The following is a 26,037-nucleotide window of genomic DNA, read 5'->3' on the forward strand; positions in this document are numbered from 1 at the left end:
GAGACATGTGGCTCAGGGAAGAAAGGGGCTCGGACACGCCAAATCTTTGAGCGGCGCTGGAAGGGCCTGGCGTGGATTTGTGTCACATTTGGGTCGGTCTGGAAAGATCATCTAGCAGCCGCTGACTTGGCACGTGCATTCCTCAACGCAGGCCCTCGTAGCAGCAAACCGCCTCACTATTCCGCTCTAGCCTACTCATTGCATTTATCGGTTCATACCCAACATGTTCACGTCCGTCAAAGGCCCTGCTCCTGCGCCGTCATCGTTCCCTGGCGCAGAGCATCTGCGTATCGGCATCGTGCATGCACGCTGGAACAAGGAGGTGGTTGACGAACTTGTCAAAGGCACACTGGAGTCGTTGAAGAAGGCCGGCGCTGACATTGAGCGCGTGCTCATCCAGTCAGTTCCTGGAAGCTGGGAACTGCCGGTGGCTACGCAGCATATGATCAAGCGGCACAGGCTTGATGCCATCATTTCCATCGGCTGCGTAATCAAGGGTTCGACCATGCACTTTGAGTACATTTGCGATAATTGTCTAAAGGGGCTCATGCGTGTGAGTCTCGACGAACAAGTGCCTGTGATTTTAGGCGTTCTGACCGCTCTGAATGAAGACCAAGCTCTCGAGCGCGCTGGCATCGGTCGAACAAAGCCTGGTCATAACCACGGCCTTGAATGGGGCTCTGCCGCTGTGGAAATGGCACTCATGGCGCGCAAGGATCCAGCTCTCTCCCACAGCTGAGGGTTTTTTTTTTTATTATTATTTTTTGCTTTCCATCTACGTTCGTGTGTATGCTCGTGCGCTCCTACATATAGCACTTTGTCCCGTCCCCACACTGTCCATACACTACTGCGGAGAAAGTAGGTTTTTGATGTTGTTCAACATTTGGATATCGCGTTGCACATTGCTGGGGGCCTCGCGTTGTCGCTTCTGCATGCGCTGGCGTTTTGTGCCTTGCCGGGGCATCTGCGCTGACCGACCATGGCGAGCGAGTGAACCGAAAAGTGAGCCTGCCTCCGGGCTCGATGCGCCACGAAGCGAACCGCCCAAGGACGAGGGCACTGCGTCTGGATCGTCAATCCAGCGTGGCGAGCCCGGCGTGGGTGGTGCTTCATACACACTCCCATGCTCGCCAGGCCGACGAAGTGCCATGACTTGCGTGCGAACGGCGCCAAGCATCGGGTCACTGTCGGTGCGCGGTGGTGCACGGCGCGCATTAGCGACAGTCGGTGCCATATCAATCCAAGCATGCAGGACACGGAAGTACGACTCACCACGCTTCGGCCTCGTGCGTGTATAATCGATAGGGTCTAGGCCATGTCGGTGCTGTAATGGCAAGTGGCCTACATGCCCGCCAACTGCCACGGCCAACGCAGCGTCGGAACCCATGAAGAAACGGTTCCGTCGAGAATCTTCAACGCGATGCATCGCGCGTCCATGCACAGGCTCATTGAGCACAAACGAGTACACACTGTCTGGCTGCGAGTACTGCAATCCACGCAACGGATGTGCAGCCTTGGCGTGCGCAGGCGACATGATGGTGCTGCTGTTGGGTGCATCATAACGATCGCGCGCACTCTGCTTCAGGTAGTCAGCCGCACTCTGCGGCGCATGTGGGAGTCGCGCCTCCGTCCACATGTCGACGTCGACACCATTCTTTGGCGGCTGCGCGGCCTCGTCCCACTCAGCCTGTGTAACTGATCGCTGGGCAGCAGCCTGCGCAAGCTGGTCCATTTGTGAGGCGATGGCTGCCTCATTGCGCTGCTGCTTCAGAGCAGCGCGGAATTTGGTCCGCTGACGTCGTAGATTTTGGAGGAAGCGCTGGAATGTACGCTCGTCCATGGCATGATAGTTCGGCAGCACGTCGCCGGTGTCGGCAAATCGCTCGTGATGTGTGCCCCAGACGACGTTGGATGGAAGTGACTTGGTATCTGACATCGTCGCCGGGTCGTATGCAATGCGTGGATGTGGTCCCAAGGACGTGTTCACGTCGTCGTCGCCCATCACGCTCACACCAAGCACGTCACGCCATGGCTTGTCCGAGAGCCGCGCTCCTGCTTCGTGCCAGCGCTTACGGAACAGCGGCTCACGCTCCGACTCATTCCAGTCAGTCATCCCATGTTTATTATCAATATCGTGGATCGTCAGATACCGCAATGCACCCGCGTAGGGCATCGGCGCTGGCGCATCTGCCATGGCCTGCCATGACGACGGCAATGGTCGCTTTCCACCCCAGTCGCCACGCACGGAATGTGCCAGGGGCGTGTGGTACACTTGCTGGATCGCTGGATCGAATGTACTAACGCGCGTACGCTGCAGAATGCGCGATAGCACGTTGCTGGCCATGCGTGGGTGAATGATCCTCCAGACAGGTGTCGGACGCAACGACTTGTTTCGTTTGTCGCTTACGAATAAACGCCGCCTCGTTTCAAGTCCAACGCAGCCCAGCCTTTGCTTGCCCTGGTGCACGGAGTTTGGGTCGCTTCGGCTTCTGCCGCTTTGCACATTCAGCCTGCAGCGGCTTTGTGTGCCTCACAGCCCTGGAACCTGTTCGGCCGAGATATCACATGATATTCACGCCGCACGCTGGGCATGCGTCTCTTCAAAGTGTCGTGGAGCTGACGCCGTCTTTTGTTTTTCTTCGTCCGTCATGCTGGCGGTCTTCGGGCCGTGAACTGCGTCGCTGGATTGTGCGTTGTGGGCCTGGCATGGCGGGCAGACCAATGTATGGGCTGTAAAACCATCGTCAGGAGGGCGCGCCATGCAGCAGCTGCCCCATGATCCGAGGATGACCTAGTGTCCATACAGGCATGCGCGAGCTTCTCGCGTATAGATAGGTAAGTTAGCAGTACAAAAAGACATGTACAAACGAAGGAATGTTGGGCCGTGGACGTGCGTGCAGAACCATGGAGGATGAAAGATGCTGGTTCGCGAATCTTGCGGCTACATGGATCGCACGAGCGGGGGAAAGACCGGCGTATAAGGCGCTCGGGACTTGCGCGGTGCACATGAAAGCGAACAACAAGTAAAAGGCGCGTCGGACATTAGGGTATGCAGTCTGGTGTATCCGGGAAACAGGTTACATTGCACACACTTCTCATACATGTCTCACACTCGCGGACTTTCCTTACGCCCTCGTACAAGCATGCTAATAGTCATCGACAGGACAGTTCTACGAACCATACATAGATAAATAGATAGACAGACAGATCCAAGGGGCATCGTGGTGATGCTGGTAATGATATTGATCATGATAACGGTGACGACAACGTAGCACGGCGCTTCAAGCGTGCACACAATTTAAGCCAAATTGCGCAGACCTGTGGCGAAGCGACCGACTTCGCTGATCCCACTCACCTTGCACAGAGTGCCGCGGAATTCAGGCAGGTACTTGGCTCCTGTCAACGGGTCGAGCACTGCATTGGCACCGCCAGCGGGAATCAGTGTATGGCTGCCAGCACATACGACATAGTCCGTCTCATGCACTGAATACGAAGGCACAGGCACAACATCACGTGGCTGCCGATCAGACAGCGATACGATTTGTTGCGCTACTTGCACCACTTTCGCCGGTGGTTGTAGCTCAATCAGCCGCCGAGCAAAATGGCCGGCCATCGCTAGATTGCCTACACGACGCGCCTCCATCATAGCAATGCGCAATGCAAGCATCTGGTGCTGCGGCTGCATTTGCACATGCGTAAACAAAGCGGCCAACTCAAGGATCCGTGCGACCTGGTCCGGCTCACTGGTTGCGAGCGCACCTCGTTCCAGCTCGATCGAAATGCCAATGAGATACTCGCGACACTCGCCCATCAGCTCCGAAATCCGTTGTGCTTCCGTGTCGTCGACCGCCGGCGTCAGCACGAGCATGTGTAGGAGTGAGCGGAATTCGTGCTCTGCATCCTGCAGCTTGTTGGCGCTCACAGCACGATACGCCGACGCAAGTGTGTGTGACTCCAAGTAGGCTAGACGCAATGGACTTGCCGGCAGGACCTTGCCAAGGTCTCCTTCACTCGCTTCGTTGTTCCGCCGCATGTGTACGACGAGTGGCGGCATACCTGGCGCTCCCGGCACAACCGCACGTGCCGCGACGAACGCACGCCACAGCCAAGGCACGAGCGGCTCATATGCCACAATGCCTGCTTGACGCTGCAGTAGCTGCAAAGCGGTATCGAAGGCGCCGGCGGCGGCAAGGTCGGCAGCAACCGGCGAATTTCGCAGCCAGTGCTCGTCCTCAGCGCTGCCTGGGGCCAGGCCTTCGAGCGATGCCACGTCGGCCAGGGGCGCAATCTGTTGTCCGAGCTCTTCTTCAGCTGGCGCCACAACACCCTCATCCAGGTCCCACGCTTCTTCTGCCGCATTCATGTCGATCGGTGGAGCACCCATAGCGCCAGAGCGGTCGCCGTATTCATCGTCGATGTCATCGCCTTCCTCTGCAAAGGCATCGCCTTCCAGCCACGAGTCAATGTCGTGCGTCGGCGCATTGACCGCATTGTCTTCAAAAATGACACCGCCATCTGTGCCAGCGAGCAACTCTTTGTCGAAGTAGTTCTCCTTTGGCTCCGCTAGCGGCCAGTCTTGTTGACTCGTCGCAAACCGGACAGGTGGCAGACCAGCCGCGGTGGGTGCACACTCACCCAGCGCAGCATGCGCCTCCTCGGCTTCAATGCCTGCTTCCTGAGCAATTTCAGCGGCCCAAGCGTCATCGCCCGCACGCTGTGCCGTCAAGTATGCGAGTACGCCCATGCCAGCGCCTTGCAGCACGCGGGCCTGGGTTGTCGCATCGTTGTTCAGCACGGCATTGTGGTACAGACTCTGAACATTACCACGGCGTTCCGCAATATTCGTCATTTTCCCCAGCTTGTCAGCGTTGCCTGTAATCAGGTACAGGAACGAAAGCTGGTCAAAGTCCTTGGTCTTTTGGTACGCGCGTTCAACAATGTGGTGAGCGCCGAGACGCAGTGCAGCCTGTCCGAGTCGCGACCAGATCTCTGGCACATTAATGGCCTCGGCCGTCTCGAGAGCGACATCGAGGTTCCCACATTCGACGGCAAGATCAAAGCGCGTTGTCTTGTCCTGTACAAAGTGCAGTGCAATTTCCGGGAAGCCCTTTTTCTGCAGATACGCAATGATAGACTGACCCACAAGGCGGGACGTGCGGATGATGCTAAGCACCTCATCATAGCGACCCTGCAAGAGGGCGAGCTTGAACTTGTACTCGGTAGGATCAATAGCCACCGTCCGCGGGCATGCCTGACGATCCAGGCTGTACACGGTCGAACCCTTCACACGCGTCAAGTAAAGTGGTTGCTCCAGTGTTTTTATGATGCCGACATCGCCTTGTGGCAAAGCATACTTTATATGGTTCAACGTGCTATACAGCAACACGCCATTCGTGTCCCAGGCAGCGCTCTTGATCCGGATCGTCTCGTGAATCAAATGTGACTTGGCAAAATTCTTGTCCGTCAGGGTAATCGTATGCTTCGACAGCAACGCCACATGCGAGCCATCGGGGCTCCATACGGCGTACTTGACAGCAGGACTAGCTATCTCGCCAGTCACATTCTGCTGCTGTGTATCGAACAACAAGACATTTGTCGGCGTGCTCAACAGGAGATGCGACGGGCCACCGTAGAAGATCTCATTTGTCGGCTGCGGCAGGGCGAGTGTCTTGACGTTCTGATTCAACAGGTCACGAATCTCGACTTTCTGCTGGCTCTTTTGCAGCACGGCCAGTCGGTTTCGTGCGATGAAGAGTGCTGTCGAGCCCTGCCCACGTTTGCCGACCGACCCACTTTCTGACAGCTCTGTGGGCGGTGTGTGTGGCAGCGGCGCAATGTCGTACACACCCACATCGCCGTTCAGCGACGTGACAATGACGGATCGCTCAGCAGGATTGAAGCTCAGCGAGCGCGGCTGAACATACTGGTTGCCCAAGCGCCGAATGCTCAAAAGAGCTTGGTCTTTGCCTGTGTTGTAGTCGAGCAGGCGCACCTGCTTGTTACGCACATAGTACAGCGACTGGTTGTGCAGCGCGAATGGCGGACGCTCGCGCTCCAGCTTAAACACAATCAACCCGCTGTCGTGCCCAGCGGCAAACAAATTGAGGTGCGAGTGGGCTGTAAGCACCCAGAAGCGATCGTGCTCACGCCGAAATGTCTGCACAGCTGTCCGCTTGCCCATGTCCCACACACGAATGGTCTTGTCCTCCGAGACGGAGAGGATCAACTCTGCATGTGGATGGAAGAGGGCTGCCGACACATTGTTGTAATGGCCGCGGCAAGTGTCAACTTCCCACGCCTTCGTGTCGGACATGCGCCAGAGCTTAATTTGACGATCGTCACTCGCCGAGACAATGAGCGGCAGAGCGGGATGAAAGGCTGCCCAGTTCACTCCACGATCGTGTCCCTCAAGTACATACTTGACAACCACATCCATGTTAGCAAACAGATCCATCTGCGCGCTACTAGCCCGAATCATCTGCTCTTCGAGGCCCATGGGTTGCGCAGTCGTTGATTTTTGCTTCAACGTTGTGAAGTCCCACACTCGCACAGTCTGGTCCATGGAGGCAGACACAATAAGGTCTTCATACGGATGGAACTGTGCGCACATGACATAATGGTTGTGTCCTGTTAGCACGGCAATGCAAGTGCGACTTTGCCAGTTCCAAATTCGGATCGTTTGGTCATCAGAAGCACTGATGATCCACGGGTGCTCGTGATGGAAAAAGACCGATCGCACATAGTCCAGATGTCCCTGCGTACACATAAATAAACCGTGTTAGCCGCGCGGCGATAGACCCTTGCCCGCTCGTACGTACATGCAAAGTAAACAGGACCTTGCCAGTCTTATGGTTCCACACCTTGACCTTGTAGTCGTCACCACCACTCACAAGGAGCGGCTGCGTGGGATGGAAAGAAACTCCACGAACAGGCCCCTCATGGTCCTCGAGGCGCTCATAGATCGTACCGGTTTGATAGTTCCACAGCTGGATCGAGCCATTGTGCAGTGACGCAGCAAGGAGCGGGAGCTTTTGGTGAAAAGCAATGCCTTTCACTCGATTTGACTTTGATTCAAACTGGAGAGTCAGCATGCAAGGATTGTCTTTTTTGTACGCACCTTCGTGAGCATCTGCATCTTCGCAGACAACTCGGCGCCGGATCCCGTCGAAGAGCGCGGCCCTTGCGCTGTAACCACGTACGTCGTCCCACGTCGTCGTTCGGACAGATGGCGCCCGTCACGGCTGCGCTGGCCGTAGGCATCACGTGTGATTAGTCATCTCGCGTCAAGTCAAGTTCAGGCTCCTGACACACCTTGTGAAGCACGGCGTCCACAACACGCTTTTGTTGGCTCGTGTGTGCGAGTGCGCGTACAAGTGCGTCAGGTCGTTATTGTAGCGCACCCCCTTTATGAGCGTAGGAGCAAGCGGTCTGGAGTAAAAGATATCTCCTTCCGCGTTACCACGCTGCGCTTATCAGAATTGACGCGATTCGCTAGATTTACGCAGCGTGTATAACAAAGTGCAAAGCCGTGTTTCCACGAGACCATGCCTGTTTCGTTGACAGACAATCATGATGAATCTGTTCATCTACTCGACATGTCTTCCCTCTTGCAAGCACAGTTTCACCATGAATTTTTCGCCGAGAATACACGTCAAGCACAATCACATGGGCATACAACGAAACTGGTCTCTCTCCTCATTGTCGCTGTGTTTCGACACATCCTATGGACAAAAGCACAGATTCCACAGCCGACACCATTACTGGAGCGTCTTCTAGCATTACATATCGGCGACACTTCGCACGTGCAAATATCGTATGACACAGCCTTGCGCGACATGCCTGTACAACGTCCTCGGCGCCGCCGACTACCTGCACCTATTCAACGTGCTGAGCACGTCCTACAGACATGTACGAGGTTGGAGGCACAACTTTATGTGCTGCTCACCGCTCTTGCCTCTACCACGCACAGCACATTTGACATTGCTATTGTCACTGGACAGTCGCTTCAATTTCCTCAACATGTGGTCCTCCTGCAATGCAAAAACATGCTCTCAGACTCTCACGATGCCGAAAATGCATTACAACCTCATGATTCTTTCGAGTGCACGAGTCGTCGGCGCAAAGTTAGTGCTCTCATGGAGCGCAAATTTGTACGGTTCTGCATGGATGAGTCTCTGTGCCCTGTTGAGACGCAGGCACGCTTGTCACGCACAAGGCTTCTCATCCTCGCGCCTGCGAATTTGCGTGTGCATGGATGGCATCCACGTCCACACTGGCGTCCGCCCCAAGCTGACTGTCATCCTGGCGTTACATCGTCGGCATCGGCATCAATGCCCGCGTCTCTGCCAAGGGCAACGTTAGCCTCTGATGCTGCCGGTTCATCACCCTCAACGCTCTTGCCGTCCTCAGATACAATACCAAGACGCGTTTCTCACATGAGCTCGGCGGCGCATGAACTTCTGATGCGACGTGCAATTTCTAAGCCCTCGTCCACCGTATCGTCCTTGCGGCGCACGCGCCAAGACGTGCGTCCTGTGCGAATATGCATGGACGGCGGACTTCCGCCCGGGGATCGTGGGTCGCCAACGCAGGTCACGTGGTTCGAGTCTGATGCGGCTGTGACAGGTTTCCACGACGCGTCCTGATCTGTCGTGTGATTGGCTACACAAGAGTTGGTATTTACAACGCCACGTACCCTTTGGGCACGTTGTGCTTTTCGTGCGGCTTTGTTGAGCTAGCGCAGTAAACCGAACACACTTATCACCACGTCCTAGTGTCGTGTTGAGGCGGCTCGTTCTCCATTGTCGACGTGCAGATACTCGAAGAGGAGCGTGAAGCAGGAACCCAACGTTCCTACACATTGCGCGCTCGTTATTACTACGTGACATCTGCTTCTTTGTCGGTTGACTCGACGCAAGGATGTTGCAGCATAGCGTGTGGTTATTTTTGCCACTGTTTGTTATGACCAAAGTTTTTGCATTGCCATCTGCGATGGATACGAGTCTTAATGGTACATGGACTAGTGGAAATGGTGACGTGGTCACCGGTCAGGACTTTTACAATCTCGTTAATAAAACATTCAATGTACCAAAAACGACCGGGATTTCGTACAGCTTCCTATCTACAAATGAAACGTCTGGGTTCTGGGAGCAGGCTTTGTATCAATATTCCCGGAATGATGGCCCAGACTGCTATACCCTCCAGCTCGTTTGGCAACATGGAAACTACACGATTCACCCTAACAACTCCATTACACTCGATCCGTTCAAAGCTGATGGATTGCAGCAATTTACCAATACATGTAACCATGATAAAGATCGGGTTGAATACTATGCGCAACAGGAATTTATGCAAGGTTTCGATATCACGACATACAAGCACCTTCTCGCAGACGACGCACAATGGTCCTACAAACTCCAACTGTACAACTACGATGGTTCACTTAAGACACCCATGTATCTAGCGTACCGTCCGGCTCTCATGTTTCCACCCTCACCCTTGCATATGACTATGATCGGATTCAATGATGAATGAAAATCCTTCTTTCCCTTACCCACCCTCTCCTTCCATGTCTCGTAGTAATGTATGTGTTCGTATAGATATTTATTTTTTCGAGGACTTTTAGAATATACCCCATTCACCCACACTCTTTTATTTCTAATCAAAGCCTCTTGTTGGTCTGCTCGCCTTGCTACTCAATCATTGGTGTTGAGGGGGCACGTAGCGAGTCCTGGTCCGGATGCTACAAAATCCGTCCGTAGGGATTGCTCGCCGATTGTTATGGCTATTATTATTACTGCTGCTGTCATGCCTTGCAGGAGCTGCTGCGCCGAATGAGTCTTTTCACGAGTCACTATCTTTGCGGCCTCTCATCGGTGGCCGTGTACATGCTGCATTTTCTTTTAAGCTCAAGAGCGACGACGTATCGTCGATTCATCACTTTCATATACTTCCACGCGCTCTGTTGCAACCAGTAGCATCGCTAGGTGTGGACGAACTACGTCTTTCGCTCAACAAAGGTCGATGGGTGTATGAAGATTGGGGCTCGCCTATGCCGGGCACAGGCGGGGACGATGCAGTTGCCAGTGGCGCAGAAATCTGGGCTCTCATGTCCAATGTGACTGATATGTGGCCGCGCTGGCGCGTTCTTACTTCTGCGTTGGCCAGTGTTTCGTGTGCGTCGTTGGATGGTATCGATGATACCACAACAATTGTGCCGAAGCATTCGTACTTTGACACTCAGGCGACTATGTTGCATGCTTACCTACCATCAGAGAGTATGTGCACAGAAAACATGACGCCTCTACTAAAGCTGCTTCCGTGCAAGGGTGGTGCAGGGCTTGCCAGCTTGATCAAGCCTCACGCGATACTGAGTGCGGAGTTTCATGGCGTCTCGCTGCATGTGCGTCGCACCCGAGACCGTGCATGGGATGTATCTGTTCGCTTTCAGGCAGTGATGCGGCCTGCATTGCTGGGTGATACGCGTTGGACACTTGACAAGCTATTCAGGGCACACCTTGAGACTACATGCCCAGTGGCTAGGTCCAGCGAGATTCACGTCCAGAGTGAATCAGTACCTGAACCGCCAGTGGGGGCAGCTGGCTCCATGAAGAGTCTTAGCGAGTCTCACAGTGGTAGAAGCTCGTCTAGTAACGATGATTTTGATACCACCTATGGTGCCGACAATGTGGACGACGGCTTCAGCGACCTCGGCGAGGAAGATGATGACGACGAAGTAGTCAAGCCTTTGGTTTACACGGTGCCGATGCATACGTATATGTACGATGCGCGCTCGCTTGATGCGTATGGAGGAGTTCTGAACATCTCGTTCCTATCGAAGGCCTCAAGTCCTTTGGTTCGTCCGCCGCCCCTTCGCGCGTCTCGGCAGCTGTTGGGCTACGGACAAGAGCGGAATTCCGTGCGTCTCACGCTACGGAATGACTTGACAACAGAGACCGTGCATATGTTGTACTACGAGCATATACCTTGGACTGTGCTTCCCTTGTTGCACACGTTGCGAGCAGATGTCGAAGTGGATGAATATGATGATGCGGATGGGACGGTGCGGTTCACTGATGATGTGAGTCGGCCGTTTGTTGTGAATGCAACGTACAAGCCATCGAAAGTACGTAAGACGATGGGGTCTCTTGAGCTTGTGCTGCGTGTACCTTCTTCCAGCACACTCACGGTATCGTACGTGCTGCGGAAACACATGCTACATTACGATGAACACATTCCTGATCCACATCGCGGAATGGATTTGCCGCCTGCGCTGTTTATGCCGCTCGGTGCTCGCGGTCGTGCGTGGTCTGAGACACACAAGCACTGGCCGGTGTCCTACGTGCAGGCGCCGCGTCTGTACTCGACGCCAGGCTTGCTGGATATGATCTTGCCAGACTTTTCCATGCCATACAATGTAATTCTTTTCTACTCTACATTTGCTGCAATGTTTTTCGGAACGGTGCTAAATCAAATGCTCAGAAGGTACAGAGATGTGTATCGCTTGAAATAACCTACCTTACTACCCAACATACCAATAGAATGGTGAGAACGTGCTTTCCTTTCTCGTCCCAACCATAGGGCCAATATATGACATTCCCAAAAGCTGATCATGTTTCATACGACTCAGTGAAAACATTCGCGTGCCCAGAGACATCGCCACTCCACGCTTTGCGCAGTTCCAAATGCTCCGACACAGCCGTGCGCAATAGAGCCATCAAGCCTGCAGGACCACATCCTGCAGCAATTGTACGGCCCTCGGCTGAGCGCATCTCTTCGCCGACAATATCAGAGAGTCTGGGATAGCCTGCACGGGTGAGTTCAGACAGGACTGCGAAGTCCTGAAGCTCGAAGGGATCGATATTCATGTACTTGTCCTTCGTATGAACAGACAGGTCAATGGGCGGTGGTGACTTGACGTCTTGTCCCATGGGCATGAGTGAGTACGACTCGATGCCTTCTTCGTCATCGACCTTGGACACCGACGCAATAGACGAGGTACCTGCATCACCACCAACATCCATAGCGAAAGTGACTGATGGCGAGCTTCTTGATGGTACATCCACCTGCTTATTCTGCAAGTGCGCCCTCTCACGCATAATGCGCAGCTCCTCATCTGCCTGTCGGTTGACATGTTGCACTGTCAAAGGCATGGGACGAATGGACCACACGGCGTCGTTTCGCTCAGTCGACCGCCTTGTACGCGTGCGTGCGCGGAGCAGCTGGCCTTGCCGACGAATCTGCTCATTCATCGACAGCTCCTGTGCGTTCAGTGGCTGGTCTTCATCTTCCTCGAACTGTGTCAGGTCGGCAGCTTGAAGCCCCATGTCATGCAGGGCCTGCTCTGGCCTTTCCTGCTGTGTAACGTCCATGTCTGATTCGTCCTCGGGAATAGACATCTGTGGCGCTAGCGCATCGTGCGACGGTGTCTGTTTCGTTATGGCTGATGGCGGGTGCACACGCGTCGCATACATCTCAATTGTGAGGTTCTCGGGCGGAAGCATTTCAAGACAGAGTCGAAGGGCACTAGCGGCCCACTGCAGGTGTGCATAGTCGCGCATAATCCACACAAAGCGGATGCGTCGCGTATGAAAGGGCCGGCCCCACATGCTGGTGACTTTGTGACCCTGACGGATGAGCGCAATCTTTCCACATAGGTCCTCGAGAATCGACAGACCAAACGTGACGCCAGAGCCACCACACACAATCACACACGTAGCGTACGCACCCCAGTCGATGCGGGACGTACCACCAAAAGGCCCATCAACCAGTGTTCGCATATACACACCTTGGACATGGGTCTTGACAGCCGCACCATATACGTTCGGGAACACGGAATGGGCCGAGGAGCCAGCCTCGTTCGCGAGAGCAAACTGACCGCGGCATCGCGCTTCGACATGATTCCATATGCGGCGTGTAAGGCCATTCCGCACGCGAATCAAGAGGACAATCAATGGGTCTGCTGAGCGTGTTCCACGAAATGATGTGCCGTCCAGCGTGTCTCGCATGCGCTCCCATTCATGACTCGATGAACATGCAATGGTAAAGGGGTGTGTCTGGATCCAGCTCATCTGCGGAAAGTTCACATACAACCACTGCCCAGGTTTCCACGACATCGGCTTGGCTGTACGAAGCACGACACGCATCATGTGACCAGCAAGGGGCTGAACGAAAGCGAATCCCGGGTACAGCTGCTCTTGAAGGTCTGGCGCGACGGCTTCGCGAAATGGCTCGCGCGGTGTCGTTGGGGGGAGTGACGTCGATGAGCCTATGTTGAGCGAGAAATACGAGTCCGGCTCCTCGCCGAGGTTGCCTTCTGACTTGGGTGTCGGGGTGATGAGATTGACAGTCGAGCGTGAAGCCGATGCCTTTTCGTACGACTGCATGCTGCGTTTCAGCTCCTTGGGCCGTTCACTGTAGTTGAAGTACAGCACGCGCACTAGACGCCAAGCGCGCTCAAGACCCCAGACTAGAAAGCCTGCGAGCATCCAGCCACCCAGTTGCGGATGATGTGCCCACGTGGCAACCATGAAACCTATTACACAAACAAGGTGCGTGATGTAAAAGCATTCGTAATGGTAACGGCGGATAGGTGGGATTGACAGAACGATCAAAAGAGTGAGAAAGATGAAGGCGCATATAGCCCAGCGAAACCGTGGCACATTCAGCACGAGCGTCCACATATCCGGCTGGACACGCGCGTCGCGTGCGACTTGCACGATCCACAGCAGCGTGTGTAAGAGTGCATAAATCCAGAGCAAGTAACCACCCCATTTGTGCAGAAATTGAAGCGTATTGGAAGCAAAGTGGCCGAAGACCGGCAAGTATAAAAGGGCGAAGGGTGCCTGTTTGAGTGCAAAAAGAATAACAAGGGGCGTGAGAGCATTGCAAAAGTCGCCAAAGCGGCTACCGACCGTCCAGAATGTATGATAGGGAAGTGTCGTGGTTGGTTTCGAGGTCATAACACGTTCGTGTGTCCCAAGTCCCCACTGTACATCCACGTGTTTGTATGAGCCAAAGACTGAGACGGAGGGGTCAATGTAATCAGGACCAACGAATGTCAGGAGCAGAACCGGCAGAAAAAGAAGTATGGCAAAAAGCACATGTCTAATCTGCAGCGCGAAAAAAGCCACACGATGGACTGGACGCGGGATGTACTGCATCGTCGCCCATTTCGACCACACAGCACCAAGGAACGTTCGTTGCGTAAGACTCAACATATACTCGAAGCCTAACATCACCACGATCCCAGCGATGAGAATCCATAGTATGTAAACATAGCGTTCAGACGATGGTGGGAGTTCATGTGCATCCAGGTACGACATGGCTAGCTTGAGCTGCTCACTCGATCGCTTGTCATATTGATGGACATGCTCAATGCCAGGAACGGCAGCAGCAGTCTCATATGTGCGCATAGTTCATTTAAGTACAATGAACTCGGAGGTTCACAGGAATGCTACACCTTGTCCAAAACTGAGAGTGTGTGTGGGGAAGGGGGGAAGGTGTTCGGTGATGAGAACCTGATCAACCAAAACAAAACGCTCGCCAAGCCTCGAATGCTTGAAAATTACGCGCGTCTGCGACGCATCTACAAACAACGTACTGGAATGTGCCTCGACCTCTATCAGGCCATTTGGGGTGCAAAATCGGGCGGCCATGGGCTGGCTGTGAAGTGGAGAACCACCGATCCGCAGAATGGTTTACTCTCACAGGCTCGTGCCTTATTTTCCCCTTGCTTTCTTCGCTTTGTAATGAGCGTGCATTTACCCTCCACCTCCACTCTTTCGACCCCACCGACTATTCGAAAAATAGCCCCGACCAATACCTGTGTGGAGAGTGTATGCAATTTTTTTTTTAAGAGAACATTGCTGGGGACGTTTTTTTTTCTACTGTTAATCGGCACTGCAGGTTGCGACCGCTGAGACGCCATCGACGTCATGAACACAGCGGACGTCGTGTCCGTGTCAAATGCACAGGAGCAAAGAGAAGCACTTATGAATGCACTTGAACGGATTCGTCATTTAAAAGATTCTAAACTTGAGAACCAACGAGCACCTGCACAACTTCTTGTCGCCATTGAAGCCACTCTTGCCGAAAGAGCCAATACACAGCCACAGGAACCACAGCAAGAGCGTCAAACAGAGCCTGCAGGGCCGACACAATACCTTCTGGCGCTTGAGAGCTTGTTGAGTGCTGAAAATACGAGTGCGGATGTCCATGCCTCATCCGTCTACTTGCTCTCAATTGTGCTTCCCCATGTCGCTCCCGGTGTTGTACGGGCGAAAAGCCATGCATTACTAGGTGCTGTAGCAGCGCCACTCGCTGATCCACACGGTGGTGCGGCCGAAAACATGAATGCACGCCTACGTGCTTCTTTAGGTGTCGTGGAATCACTCCTTCATATTGTTCCTGTGCGCGAGCGCAACATACTGGAGCGCGAGCGAACTTGGCTTGCTGTATGGGATCTAGTGCTAGGCCTATGTATTGATGCGCGGCCCAAAGTGCGGCGACGTGCGCACGAACTTGTCACACACATCCTTAGTGAACCTGCGTGGGAACACGCACACCCTTATGCAGACCGCACAATGATGTGGGCTGCTCGTCTCCTGCATGGTGTTGCAGCTGCACGCGGCGTTTCTCATTCAAAAGGGGGTCATCCGCATTTGCGAGCGCCTACGGTCGAGTACGATAAGCACCGTGGCAAGGCGAAGCATGCTATGAGTGCCGCAGCGGAGCGGCAAAAACAGGCGGTAGACGGTGCTGCGAGCACTGGTATCTGGATATGTGCGCTATTGCAGACGATTGTGCCTGCTGTTCCTGTTGCGAGTACGATGCCACTTGTGCATGAGCTCTTGGCATTGCCTGCCCTGCAAAATCCATTTTTAACCGTGGCAGTGTATGACGTATTTTCCGCTCTGTTCCGGACGCCGCGTGTGGAGCGGAGTTTGGATATGGCCGTTGCGCCAGTGGAGCGACACACGCGCGATGTGTCTCTACTTCGTCACACGCTCGATGAACTGTGCAAGACGACGAATGTGCCTGCGCATACCGATGTCCAGACCCTTCCCGCGTACCTAGGAGTGCTAGAAGCTTGTATGGTCGCATACTCCGCCGCGGATCTCGACTCGGCCTGGTCATTGGTCCCTACGCTGTGGCATAGCTCGATGACCCTGGCTTTATCGGCTCAGTCGGATGCATCTCGCGCGTCTTCCGATGTTCGCAGCGCGGGCCGAAGGTTCCTTCAGGCTCTCGCGCACTATTGTGTGCCGGACCATGCAGTTGCGGATGCACTAAAAGCACATAACGCTGACGAAGTGCCACTTTCACGAATGATTTCTTCCTTGCGTGAGGCGCTCGGTAAGCATGCTCTTCGGTACACACACACACGCAGTGATATTCTGCACATCCTTGCGAGTATGCTGAGTCGCTTACGGTATCCACTCGAAGTGGGTGGACCTCCACCAGCCGAACCGTTGCTCATGCAAGCGGTCGTGGATGTGGCGGCTCTGCGTGCGCATCGGCACTTTGATGCACGGCCAGATGCGGATGCTGTGCTGGGCTCGGCGATTTCGGCGTGTGGTCCACGTGTCTTTTTGTCGTACCTGCCGCTGGATTTGTTGGATGCCAAGACGGGGCGACCCAATACACAGGGTGGCGTCCGTGGACGTGCATGGCTGTTGCCCCTATTGCGTGAGCATATTTCGAATACAGAACTTGCTCACTTTGTCGAGGAGCTCGTACCACTAAGTGAAGCGCTCTTCGAAGTCCGCGTACAGGCTGAGCAGCCATCCGATGGGAGTGCACCGCGGCCTGTAGAAGCCAAGGTCATGGAGGCGCTTATTGAGCAGATTTGGGTGTGCTTCCCAGGCTACTGCGACCTTTGTCGCGATGTCGATACAAGTCTTACACCGCACGTTCTGGAACTGCTGATCAACGTGCTTCGAACGCAGACAAATTTGCGTCCTGCTGTGCTGAAAGGACTCGAACTGCTTGTCCAGCGGAATGAGTCCCTTATTTCGTCGCAAGTTGATGCTGCTCAGCTGCAGCGCCAGTTCGGCGTCGACCAGGCAGCTGGCCGGCGGTTCCTCGAGCACCTGCGTGCGATGTCTGGTGTACTCCTTGCGGCGCTCTTCCAATTGCTAACGGAGCTGCCATCACAGTCGCGTGGCTTCGTGATGGACTGCATCGCGACGTACCTGGCGATCCTCGACTCCCGCAGCGTCGCAGCTACGTTCGAAAAGGTCGCTGCGATGCTGAAGCAGTCACTTGCGACGTATGTGCCGAGTGCGCCTGCGCCAGGCATGCCAGAGGCGAACAGTCCGCGGTACGTGCCGCCTGTTCCTCATACAATGCTCGACCTGTTCATCGCGCTTGTGCCGTATGTCAAGCGCGAGAATGCAGCGGCGCTCTTTGATGCATGCATGCAGGTGCTCACAGTGGATGACAGCGGCTTGCAGAAGAAGGCGTACCGTGCGCTGTCGCGCTTACTGAGCACGTCCGAGGCGCCGGCTTTGCGTGCTCGCAAGGGATCACCAGCGGCTCTTGTGACGCAACTTCTCGAGCAGGACGTGCCGTTGGGTGCGGTGCGGGATCGACTTGCGCTCTTTCGTGCGCTTGTGCCATACATGCCCGACGCAGACTTGGGCTCCTTGGCGGCCCTTGTGCCTGAGGCCGTGCTGGGAACGAAGGAGGCGAACCAAGGCGCACGGAGAAGAAGCTTACTGCCTGCTCGTCGAGATCGGCCACCGCATGGCGCGTGGCGGCCGCATTGACCGCTCCCAGGCAGGTACAGACATGCAAGATACCGTCGCTGCAAGTGTGCCGGAGTATGTGATGATGGTGGCTGCTGGCTTGGCTGGTGCGAGTCCGCGAATGATGGGTGCGTCGATCACGGCTCTGGCGCGCCTACTGTACGAGTTCCACACTTCGTTGCCCACCGAGATGCTGTCGGAGCTCCTGGCCACCATGCTTGTGTACTTGGAGAGCACGAACCGCGAGATCGCCAAAGGCGCACTTGGGTTCTGCAAGGTTGCAGCCGTCGTTCTCCCCGCACAGCACTTGGAGCCGAGCTTGCCAGAGCTTGTGCCTGCGTTGCTGCATATGCGTACTGTGCACAAGAACCACTTTAAAACACAAGTGCGACACCTGATTGAGCGCTTGCTTCGCCGCTTCGGCTTTGATGCCATTCAAGCACACGTTGACATCGAGAATCAGCGTCTCATATCCAACATCCGTAAGCGCAAGGAACGTGCGAAGCGCCGGCGCTCGCAAACGTCGTCATCCAATCCAGAGGATGAAGAACTGGATGGAAATGTCGCGATGGCTTCTTTTGGCAGTCTCGGTGTACACGGACGCCCTGCGCGTGGACGCGGCACAGACGGCATGGATGCGTTTGAAGACGCGCTGTATGGCAGTGATTCTGACGACGACGATGACTCGGGCGATGACGACTCAGACTACGACGAGAAAGATCGACGTCGCCAGCCCCAAGCGCAAGGACGTGGCAATAATAAGAAGAAGCAGCCCACGGCCGAGACCGCATCACGACGCACGCGGCACCGGGAAGATGATGCATTCCTCTTGGAGGATGACGATGCACCGATGGATCTTCTCGATGAGGCCGCGGTTGGTGCCATTCGCACGAACGTGCGACAAAAGACTCGCCGGCAGCCAGGCCAAGAGGCCCGCACTTTCGAGACGGATGACGCTGGGCGTCTGCGCATTACTGATGAGGACGACGCAAGGATGGACGACGACGCCACCGCTGCCGCTGCCGCTGCTTCTGCAGAGGATGAAGCCGCGCGTAGGTACGAAGGCACTGCCTTTATGGAAAAGAGTATGGGGGTAGATGGCTTTACACATCGCGGGCGCGGTGGCGCTGTCAAGTTCAACAAGAACAACAAGCGGACCCGTGCAAACGAACGTATGGACGACGAGTTGGACGATGTCGATGCGAACAACGAGGCAAACCATGGACGAGCATCTGTGCCTCCTGCACGTCGAGGCAAGAAGCGCGGCAAGGAGGCAATCGGCTCCGAATTTAGGGCGAAGCGGGCACAAGGCGACGTGCAGAAAGGCGGCATGAGTCCGTACGCATATGTGCCACTGTCTTCTGTGTCCGGCAAGAAAGCGAAAGATGCATCGAAGCTCGCTATCACGGGCAAGCGACGCAAGATGTAAGTGTCATGGAGAACAGTCAGTATCTGGACACATGCACATATGTGAGTAGATTGTTAGTTGCCATGTACGATCACACACACGTGTATACATGTACCCAAATCCATTCTGAAAGACTCGCTGCATCGACACACACGGCTTGTCATGGGCGATCTAGGTATCACAGGATGCCAGCTCCTGTTGCATAATTCATTTCACCATGGGACCCATAATCTATCGTGGTCGTTATGTTATCTACTTGTTCTCGTCTACAATGTCTCTTTTTTGTGGTTCTTCGAGCGCAGCTTCTGGCTTTCCTTCTTGATGTCACCCACCTGGCCATCGTTTGCCAACGCACTGTCTTTCCCAGCGAGCTCGAGTACATCATTCAGCGGCACAAGGCCATCATGATCTACATCGAGCTTGTCGACAAGCTTGTGCATGACCTCCTCGTCAGGACGGTGCTTGATCAGGCGCAGTGCTTGCTCGAGATCATCTACACTGATCTTGCCAGTTGAACTCGCTTCGATCAGATGCATACGTCCGCCGACATCTTTGTCAAACTCCTCCAATTGCTGGTCGATGCGCTTGAGCATCGAGCGGATGCGGCGGTACAGGCTCTTGGCTTTTGGCGAAGACGACGTGCCGTCCGGTTCCGACACCTCGACTGTCTCGTCAGGCGGTAGATCCTTCATCAGCTCGGACAGTTCGCGGCGCTCCCGCAGAACAGACGACTTGGCACTGAGGATTGAAAGGGCTTCTCCCAGCTCGCACAGTTGTTCCTCCGTCATGCGTGCATCGTCGATGTTCTGCTTTGAAGATGCATTCGGGATGATTTTCGAAGCCTCGACCGTCTCTGCATCCTTGCGTGACTTCTCTGCGTTGCGCGCGGCTTGCACTTCCTCCTCCTGTTCAGCCTCGTCTTCAATCAACTCTTCCTGTTCCTGCAGCACATCCAGACGCTGCTTGTTTGTCGCTGCCTCTTTGCTGAAGTGGAGTTCGGCCTCATTGAGCAGTTTGTCGGGCAGTGAGCTCATCGTCAGTTCCAGGCCCTTGATCTGCATATCCTTGTACGTCGTGCTTGCATCCTCAGGCTCGCCAACGAAGTAGAAAGCACGGCTCAGGATCAGGAGCGTGCCACTGATTTTTTCGCGGATGTGCAAATTGATCCACACGTCCAGGCCTTCCTTCAGCTGCTCACGCGTGCGGTTGTGCGTCCATACGCCACGGCTCTGGCATGCAGAGAGCAGCTCCTGGTACGACATGGAGTCCGTGCCCTCGTCGCTGATGACGACGTCATCTTGCCTGATGCGTGTGAGCGCATGGCGCACCTGAAAACGAAGGTAGTTGTCGGTGCCAAAAGCGGTCATTTGCATGTAGCGGCAAATCGAGACGAGCTGCGGACGCGACAGGTTGTCGAGCGTGAGATCGTCGTCAAAAAGCTTCGCAACCTTGATGACATCTTCGGGCGTCGGATGCATGCCGATGCGCACTTTGTGGTAGAACTCCTTGAACACGTCCGAATCCATGACCGAGTCGCTCACTTGTAGACCACCTGCCTTGATTGACTCTTGCAGAAACTTGGCCATTTCAATACGCAGTTTCAGAAGACGCCGGCGTTTTTCCTCCATAGCAAACTTGCTCTCGAAAGTGCTAGGCAGCATATTCGGAAAGATCCGCAGCGCCACAGGAAGCAGCAGCTCGGCTGCAGGAATGAGAATAAACGGAATAAATGGGATAAGACGAAGCAAATCTCCCATGGTCCGTCGCAGCTGACGGTGTTCACGGCGCGTCAGTGTGTATCCCATGATCATGCGCCGCAAAAGGCGTGTTGAAATGGAAATCTCCTTGCCAAGCAGCTTCGTTCCGTGCCAATAGTGCAGCACTTCTTCCTTCACCTTGTTCCATGCACGCACAGGCATCGACTGCTTCGGATTGTCTGATGAGGATGACGTTGTTGCGGTAACATCCTTGTCCTTAGACGAGGAGTGGCGCACGGCAGACGTCGATACACCGCGAGACGCTGGCGTCGCCGGCATACCTCCTCCGCGCGGGATGCGATGAGCTGCAGAAGTCATGCGCTGTTGTGCGTAAATGGTCCACATCCCACCTATGCGCAGTGTCAGCGCACTCTGGCGCTCAGCGCGCGCTGCGACCAAGCGCACTAGTGGGGCAGACATGTCGTCCTGCGTTACGAACGAATCCAGGCAATGATCACGGATTGAACCGCGTGCGTGACGTAAGCCCTTGTCGTAATGAGCACTCACGTGCGCATGCACAGGCCGACGAATTGGGGAGCCCTTGAGCGGGGTAACGAGCGACACAACAGCACACCGCGGCCGAGTGCCAAACGAGCGCATGGGCCCAAGGGGCGTCAACTCATACGTGCAATTGCGCTTCCTCGATTGCAAGCCTCTGCGCGGGTTTCGAATCTTGGCTGAGAAAGGACAATTTCGTGCAAGTGCGTTTTCGTTATCGATCATACTCGCACGCTACCTTGCCGATCTCAGCACGTGGCATTTTCGACAAGAATGTCCACACATCCAATTTTTTTTTTCTCAATCGAGCGCGCCTGCCATATATCACCAATTTCCTTAAGCACACACGTTTATTGACTCCATGTCTGACAGGCCAGACAGGGTGCACGATCAGGCTGCCAGCAGTAGCCGAGACAGCATGACATCTACCCCATCGATATCATCTTCAAATGCACCTGCTACCGTACCCATTCGTTTGCGAACCTCTCTGCCTGGCTGTTCCATTCCTTATGTGCCGTACATGGTGCCTGTGACATGGCGTCGCAGTCAGCTGTCGACCCTCGTGAACAAGGTGCTTGCTACCGCGCAAGGAGCGGGACATGAAGAAGCATCATACAAGGCTGTACCCTTTGACTTTATTGTCGATGGCAGCTTGCTTCGTTGCTCTCTGGATGAGTACCTCGAACAGCGCGGCCAGAGTGCTGAGACGACGCTGGAGCTTGAGTATATTCGAAGTACACTGCCCCCTGCATTCAAGGATGCTGCGCGCCAAGATGATTGGGTCTCGTCAGTGGACGCGAGACATGCGCACCGTATACTAACGGCGTCATATGATGGCATTGTGCGCATCTTTGACAGCGAGTCGCTTGCGACTTCGCCACCCCAGTCGTACACGCCTGCATATGCCTCAAATGTCTCGCTTACGAGTGCAAAGTGGCTTCGGAATACAGCTGATGCCATTGTCACTGGCAGCATGTCTGGCACGGTAGCTGTGTGGCGTGTGCCTGGCACAGAGACGAAGAGTGTGCCAGTGCTTCAAGCAGCTGAGCTCGAGCATCACACGTCGCCAGTATCGTCTATCGACGTGGCTGTGGCCGCCACAAATGCATCTGCTGAGCGAGCGACAATCGTGAGTGCTGGATGGGATGGGTCCATTGCTTTGTGGGATGTGCCGGCCGACGCTCGCTTCGAAACACAGGAAGAGACAGGTGGAGCACCAGGTAAAAAGCGGCGGAAACAGCATGGGTCAGATGCACGGCCTATATCGTCTGCGATCATAACGCCACCGCCGCTCATGGTGCTGCACCACGTGACACCGTCGCTGGGCGCAACAGCGGCACGCGCACTAAACACGGCGCCCACGCCAGGGCCCAATGCACGAACCATTGCTGCGTTAGGTGATGGTGATCAGCGAATATGGAGTGCCGCTTGGGATGGCACCGTCAAATACTGGGATGTGGTTGCCGGTGGCGGACTTGCGGGGCGAAAGCAGACCGACAAAGTGCCTCTTTGTTTGGACCCGTTGCAGTCTTTGTCTTTATCGTCGTTCACGACGCCACAGCTTGTTTGCGGTCACATGGATCATTCACTGGCTCTGTACGACTTCCGCGATGCTGTGTCCAATGCGGCGCTAGCTATGTCAGGCGCCCATGCGGCACCAGTAAGTGCTGTGAAAGTTCACCCAGTATCGGCACATCTGTTTGCCTCGGGTGCGTACGACGGCCGGATCAAAGTGTGGGATGTGCGCTCGCCAAAGCAAGCACTTTTTGCTCTCTCGGAGCCCGTGAGTACTTCGTCGAAGTCGTCGCACATGGCTTCGTCCAAGCAACCACGCACAAAGGTGCTAGGCCTCGATTGGACTCCAGATGGCAACGCACTTGTATCAGGGGGTGAAGATTGTCGCGTCTGTCTATATCAGGGCCAAGCTATTGGCATCGAGCATGTGTAGTGTGTGTGTGTGTGTGCGTGTAAGAAAAGGATGGGATAGGGAAAGGACGTTAGCTTGCAACTACCAAATGTCACAGCGATTGCGCCCAGATCGTACCATAGGATGATGCCGCGGCTTGCACCCAAAAGCCTCGGCAAAAGAGGGCATGTTGCTCAATGCACCATTCACACGGAAACGGGCAGGCGAGTGTGGATCAGTGCGGATTCGACGCACTTGCTCTGCTGGACGCACAAGACTCGCCCAAAGGTGTGCAAACGCCACGAAAAACAATTGCTCTTGCGTGTAGTGGGCTAGACCAGGCAGAAGCTGGTTCTGCTCAAAGATCCGAATGCCGCCGTTATCGAGGATATGCTTCCATGCGCGGAAACTCTGAGCGATGCCAGCAGCGTCGGCTACGTCCTCGCCGACCGTGAACCGGCTGTCGACGTACTCACGGTGACCATGGCCATCGTCCACCCAGTACTCGGCATACTGCCGCTCGATGCACTTTTGCTGTTCGACGAAAGCATGTGCAGTGGCATTGGTCCACCAATCGCTCAGTAGGCCTTGGCTATTGTACAAGCGGCCATGTGGGTCAAACGCATGCGATAGCTCATGACCAGCAATCGAGCCAATCGCGCCGAACTTGAGGTACATTGGCCAGTTTGCGTCGAAGAATGGCGGCTGCAAGATGCCTGCAGCCAAGTCCATTTCGTTAAACGCAGGCACATACTCGGCCTTGACGTCTGTCGGCACCAAGTTGCCCAATGCGCCGCGATTCAGCTCGCCACCAACATACGAATAGGCTTTGTGGACCCGCCAAGCTTGTGCACGCCATTCATTGTCAAAGAGGGAGTGTGTCACGTTGAGATCTGAATACCATGCAGCAATGTCTGAAGCCTGCAAGAGGTCTGGCGTCTGGGGCTGCGCGATCCGGAAGGAAATCGCAGACGCTTTGGCGACGGCCGCTCGTTTTGTTTTGGCATCGAGCCATGGCAGATCAAAGAGCCGTCGAAGAAACGCAGACCGAATAGCTTCAGCAATGCGCGCCACCTGAGGCACACTCGGCGTCGGGAGCGCCTCTTGGACATAGTAGCGACCCACAAGATGGCCAAGCGATGCACTCGCACTGGCTGCACACAGAGGTTCGCGCTTTTCACGCACCTTCGATGCAACGCCATGCACCATGTGATACAGCCGCTCGGCTGGCTGACGGAGCGGGACGTGCGGACCAAGGGACAGGCCCATCGTGCGCACGAGTGTCCAAGCTGCATATGCGAGCCGCACATGCTCCGACGTCGAAGACAGGAGCGCATCAACAGCGCGCATGTACGAGGGACTCGCGAGGATGACTCGGCTTGGGTGCACGGGACTGAGGGTTGCCCAGTATGTAGGCCAGTCGATCGAAGGCACTTGCAGCGCAAGCTCTTCAGGCGCCATGGGATGGTACGTCGCAATGGGATCATTGCTCTCGGCAGCCGATGGTGCAGCGTTCGCGAGCGCTGTCTCGAGCTCGACGACGTGCGATGCTTGCACGCCACGCAACGACGAAATACCCGCATCAACAAGGCGCTGTAGACCTGCATCGACAAGCTCTGTATATTTCTTCGCTGTCTTGTTGTTCGCATAGTACGACTTGTCAGGTAAACCAAGTGAAGCAGATGCGAAGAACGGTGTGGCTGAGCGTGGAGCCGAGCCAGGATCGCCACTGATCGAGACCTGGAACCAGGTGTCAAGCGCATGTGCGTGCATCCAAGCAAGTTGTGATGTATGGGTTGGAAGGCGCATCAGTTCATGCACCACTGCCACAAGTGGTTGCTCCCCTTGTGTGTTCTGTGCATCAACATCCAAGCATGCCGTGTACCATGTGTGAAGCTTCGCGAGATTGTCCTGGTCACCGCTTGGCAGCTTCGGGTCGATGGGACGCGTGGCAAGGTCATGCACGACCCTCTCGACTTCCAGCGACACATCGTCAAATACGCTTACTTCGCTCTTGTTCGTCGGGATCGTGTGGGACTTTTGCCAGCCGCCTGTGGCAAACGCATAAAAGTCATCACATGGGTCCACAGACTCGTCGAGTGCACTCAACAGGCGCGAGGCCGTCTTGACGCAGTCGCGAGTAATACATATTTCTTGCAGGATCCGACGATCATCATACTTGATCAGTATGCACAGTCCCAAAATCACCAGGGCCAAGCAAGCAAGCATGAGGACAATGTCACGGATCGACAACGACGATGCATGCTCAATTTGCGAGAGTCTTGCACGCGCCCGCGATAGTGTACCTCTTTGTGTGTGTGATTCATCTACTTCGCCCAGCAAGGGGGTCCGATCCGACGAGTTCGGCGGCATGACCCAGGCTCAAGTGGGAGAGGGAGAGGAACGAGAATCAAATTAGGCGCGGGGTGAGGGGAAGAGCAGTTCGGCAGCAACGGTGGCGGGAGGTAGTCTAAGTAGACAAACTTGTGGAGAGACAAGTGCGCCAAGCACTCCACAATAGGGTCCATTTCTTCCACACTGGATTCATAAATACAACACTGAGTATGCACGTAAATTCTTACTGTCTGTATGCCATTGACACCTATGTGGGAAGGAAGCATGCTTGCCTTTACTGCAGGATCCTCAAACGCCATTTGATGTGCAAATAAAACAACATACACTGTCTCTCTGCGCCGATTCATTCTTGCTAAAGGAGGC

The 26,037-nt window shown here is 54.9% G+C and overlaps 11 protein-coding genes across 11 annotated transcripts; 6 read left to right on the forward strand and 5 right to left on the reverse strand.

Annotated features, from left to right (window-relative positions):
• Nucleotides 1–223: 223 nt before the first annotated feature.
• Nucleotides 224–739, forward strand: MGL_0356 (uncharacterized protein; the record flags this gene model as incomplete). Its single annotated transcript, XM_001732529.1, has 1 exon — nt 224–739. The coding sequence occupies one exon, from the start codon at nt 224–226 to the stop codon at nt 737–739; it is 516 nt and encodes a 171-aa protein (XP_001732581.1).
• A 105-nt stretch (nt 740–844) lies between these two features.
• On the reverse strand, nt 845–2,344 carry MGL_0357 (uncharacterized protein; the record flags this gene model as incomplete). The annotated part of the gene is made up of 1 exon (XM_001732530.1): nt 845–2,344. The coding sequence occupies one exon, from the start codon at nt 2,342–2,344 to the stop codon at nt 845–847; it is 1,500 nt and encodes a 499-aa protein (XP_001732582.1).
• A 954-nt stretch (nt 2,345–3,298) lies between these two features.
• MGL_0358 (uncharacterized protein) lies at nt 3,299–7,135 on the reverse strand (the record flags this gene model as incomplete). The annotated part of the gene is made up of 3 exons (XM_001732531.1): nt 3,299–6,754; nt 6,819–7,076; nt 7,118–7,135. 3 exons carry the CDS (start codon nt 7,133–7,135, stop codon nt 3,299–3,301), a joined length of 3,732 nt encoding a protein of 1,243 aa, XP_001732583.1.
• A 1,826-nt stretch (nt 7,136–8,961) lies between these two features.
• MGL_0359 (uncharacterized protein) lies at nt 8,962–9,534 on the forward strand (the record flags this gene model as incomplete). Its single annotated transcript, XM_001732532.1, has 1 exon — nt 8,962–9,534. The coding sequence occupies one exon, from the start codon at nt 8,962–8,964 to the stop codon at nt 9,532–9,534; it is 573 nt and encodes a 190-aa protein (XP_001732584.1).
• A 517-nt stretch (nt 9,535–10,051) lies between these two features.
• Nucleotides 10,052–11,512, forward strand: MGL_0360 (uncharacterized protein; the record flags this gene model as incomplete). Its single annotated transcript, XM_001732533.1, has 1 exon — nt 10,052–11,512. One exon carries the CDS (start codon nt 10,052–10,054, stop codon nt 11,510–11,512), a length of 1,461 nt encoding a protein of 486 aa, XP_001732585.1.
• Nucleotides 11,513–11,609: 97 nt separating this feature from the next.
• Nucleotides 11,610–13,529, reverse strand: MGL_0361 (uncharacterized protein; the record flags this gene model as incomplete). The annotated part of the gene is made up of 1 exon (XM_001732534.1): nt 11,610–13,529. One exon carries the CDS (start codon nt 13,527–13,529, stop codon nt 11,610–11,612), a length of 1,920 nt encoding a protein of 639 aa, XP_001732586.1.
• Nucleotides 13,530–14,936: 1,407 nt separating this feature from the next.
• On the forward strand, nt 14,937–17,771 carry MGL_0362 (uncharacterized protein; the record flags this gene model as incomplete). Its single annotated transcript, XM_001732535.1, has 1 exon — nt 14,937–17,771. The coding sequence occupies one exon, from the start codon at nt 14,937–14,939 to the stop codon at nt 17,769–17,771; it is 2,835 nt and encodes a 944-aa protein (XP_001732587.1).
• A 100-nt stretch (nt 17,772–17,871) lies between these two features.
• MGL_0363 (uncharacterized protein) lies at nt 17,872–19,179 on the forward strand (the record flags this gene model as incomplete). The annotated part of the gene is made up of 1 exon (XM_001732536.1): nt 17,872–19,179. The coding sequence occupies one exon, from the start codon at nt 17,872–17,874 to the stop codon at nt 19,177–19,179; it is 1,308 nt and encodes a 435-aa protein (XP_001732588.1).
• Nucleotides 19,180–19,424: 245 nt separating this feature from the next.
• MGL_0364 (uncharacterized protein) lies at nt 19,425–21,515 on the reverse strand (the record flags this gene model as incomplete). Its single annotated transcript, XM_001732537.1, has 1 exon — nt 19,425–21,515. The coding sequence occupies one exon, from the start codon at nt 21,513–21,515 to the stop codon at nt 19,425–19,427; it is 2,091 nt and encodes a 696-aa protein (XP_001732589.1).
• A 259-nt stretch (nt 21,516–21,774) lies between these two features.
• On the forward strand, nt 21,775–23,361 carry MGL_0365 (uncharacterized protein; the record flags this gene model as incomplete). Its single annotated transcript, XM_001732538.1, has 1 exon — nt 21,775–23,361. One exon carries the CDS (start codon nt 21,775–21,777, stop codon nt 23,359–23,361), a length of 1,587 nt encoding a protein of 528 aa, XP_001732590.1.
• Nucleotides 23,362–23,421: 60 nt separating this feature from the next.
• MGL_0366 (uncharacterized protein) lies at nt 23,422–25,692 on the reverse strand (the record flags this gene model as incomplete). Its single annotated transcript, XM_001732539.1, has 1 exon — nt 23,422–25,692. One exon carries the CDS (start codon nt 25,690–25,692, stop codon nt 23,422–23,424), a length of 2,271 nt encoding a protein of 756 aa, XP_001732591.1.
• Nucleotides 25,693–26,037: the final 345 nt, after the last annotated feature.

Source organism: Malassezia globosa (assembly GCF_000181695.2).
Source record: "Malassezia globosa CBS 7966 chromosome Unknown mgl_sf_1.1, whole genome shotgun sequence".
In the NCBI taxonomy this organism is placed as follows: Eukaryota; Fungi; Basidiomycota; class Malasseziomycetes; order Malasseziales; family Malasseziaceae; genus Malassezia; species Malassezia globosa.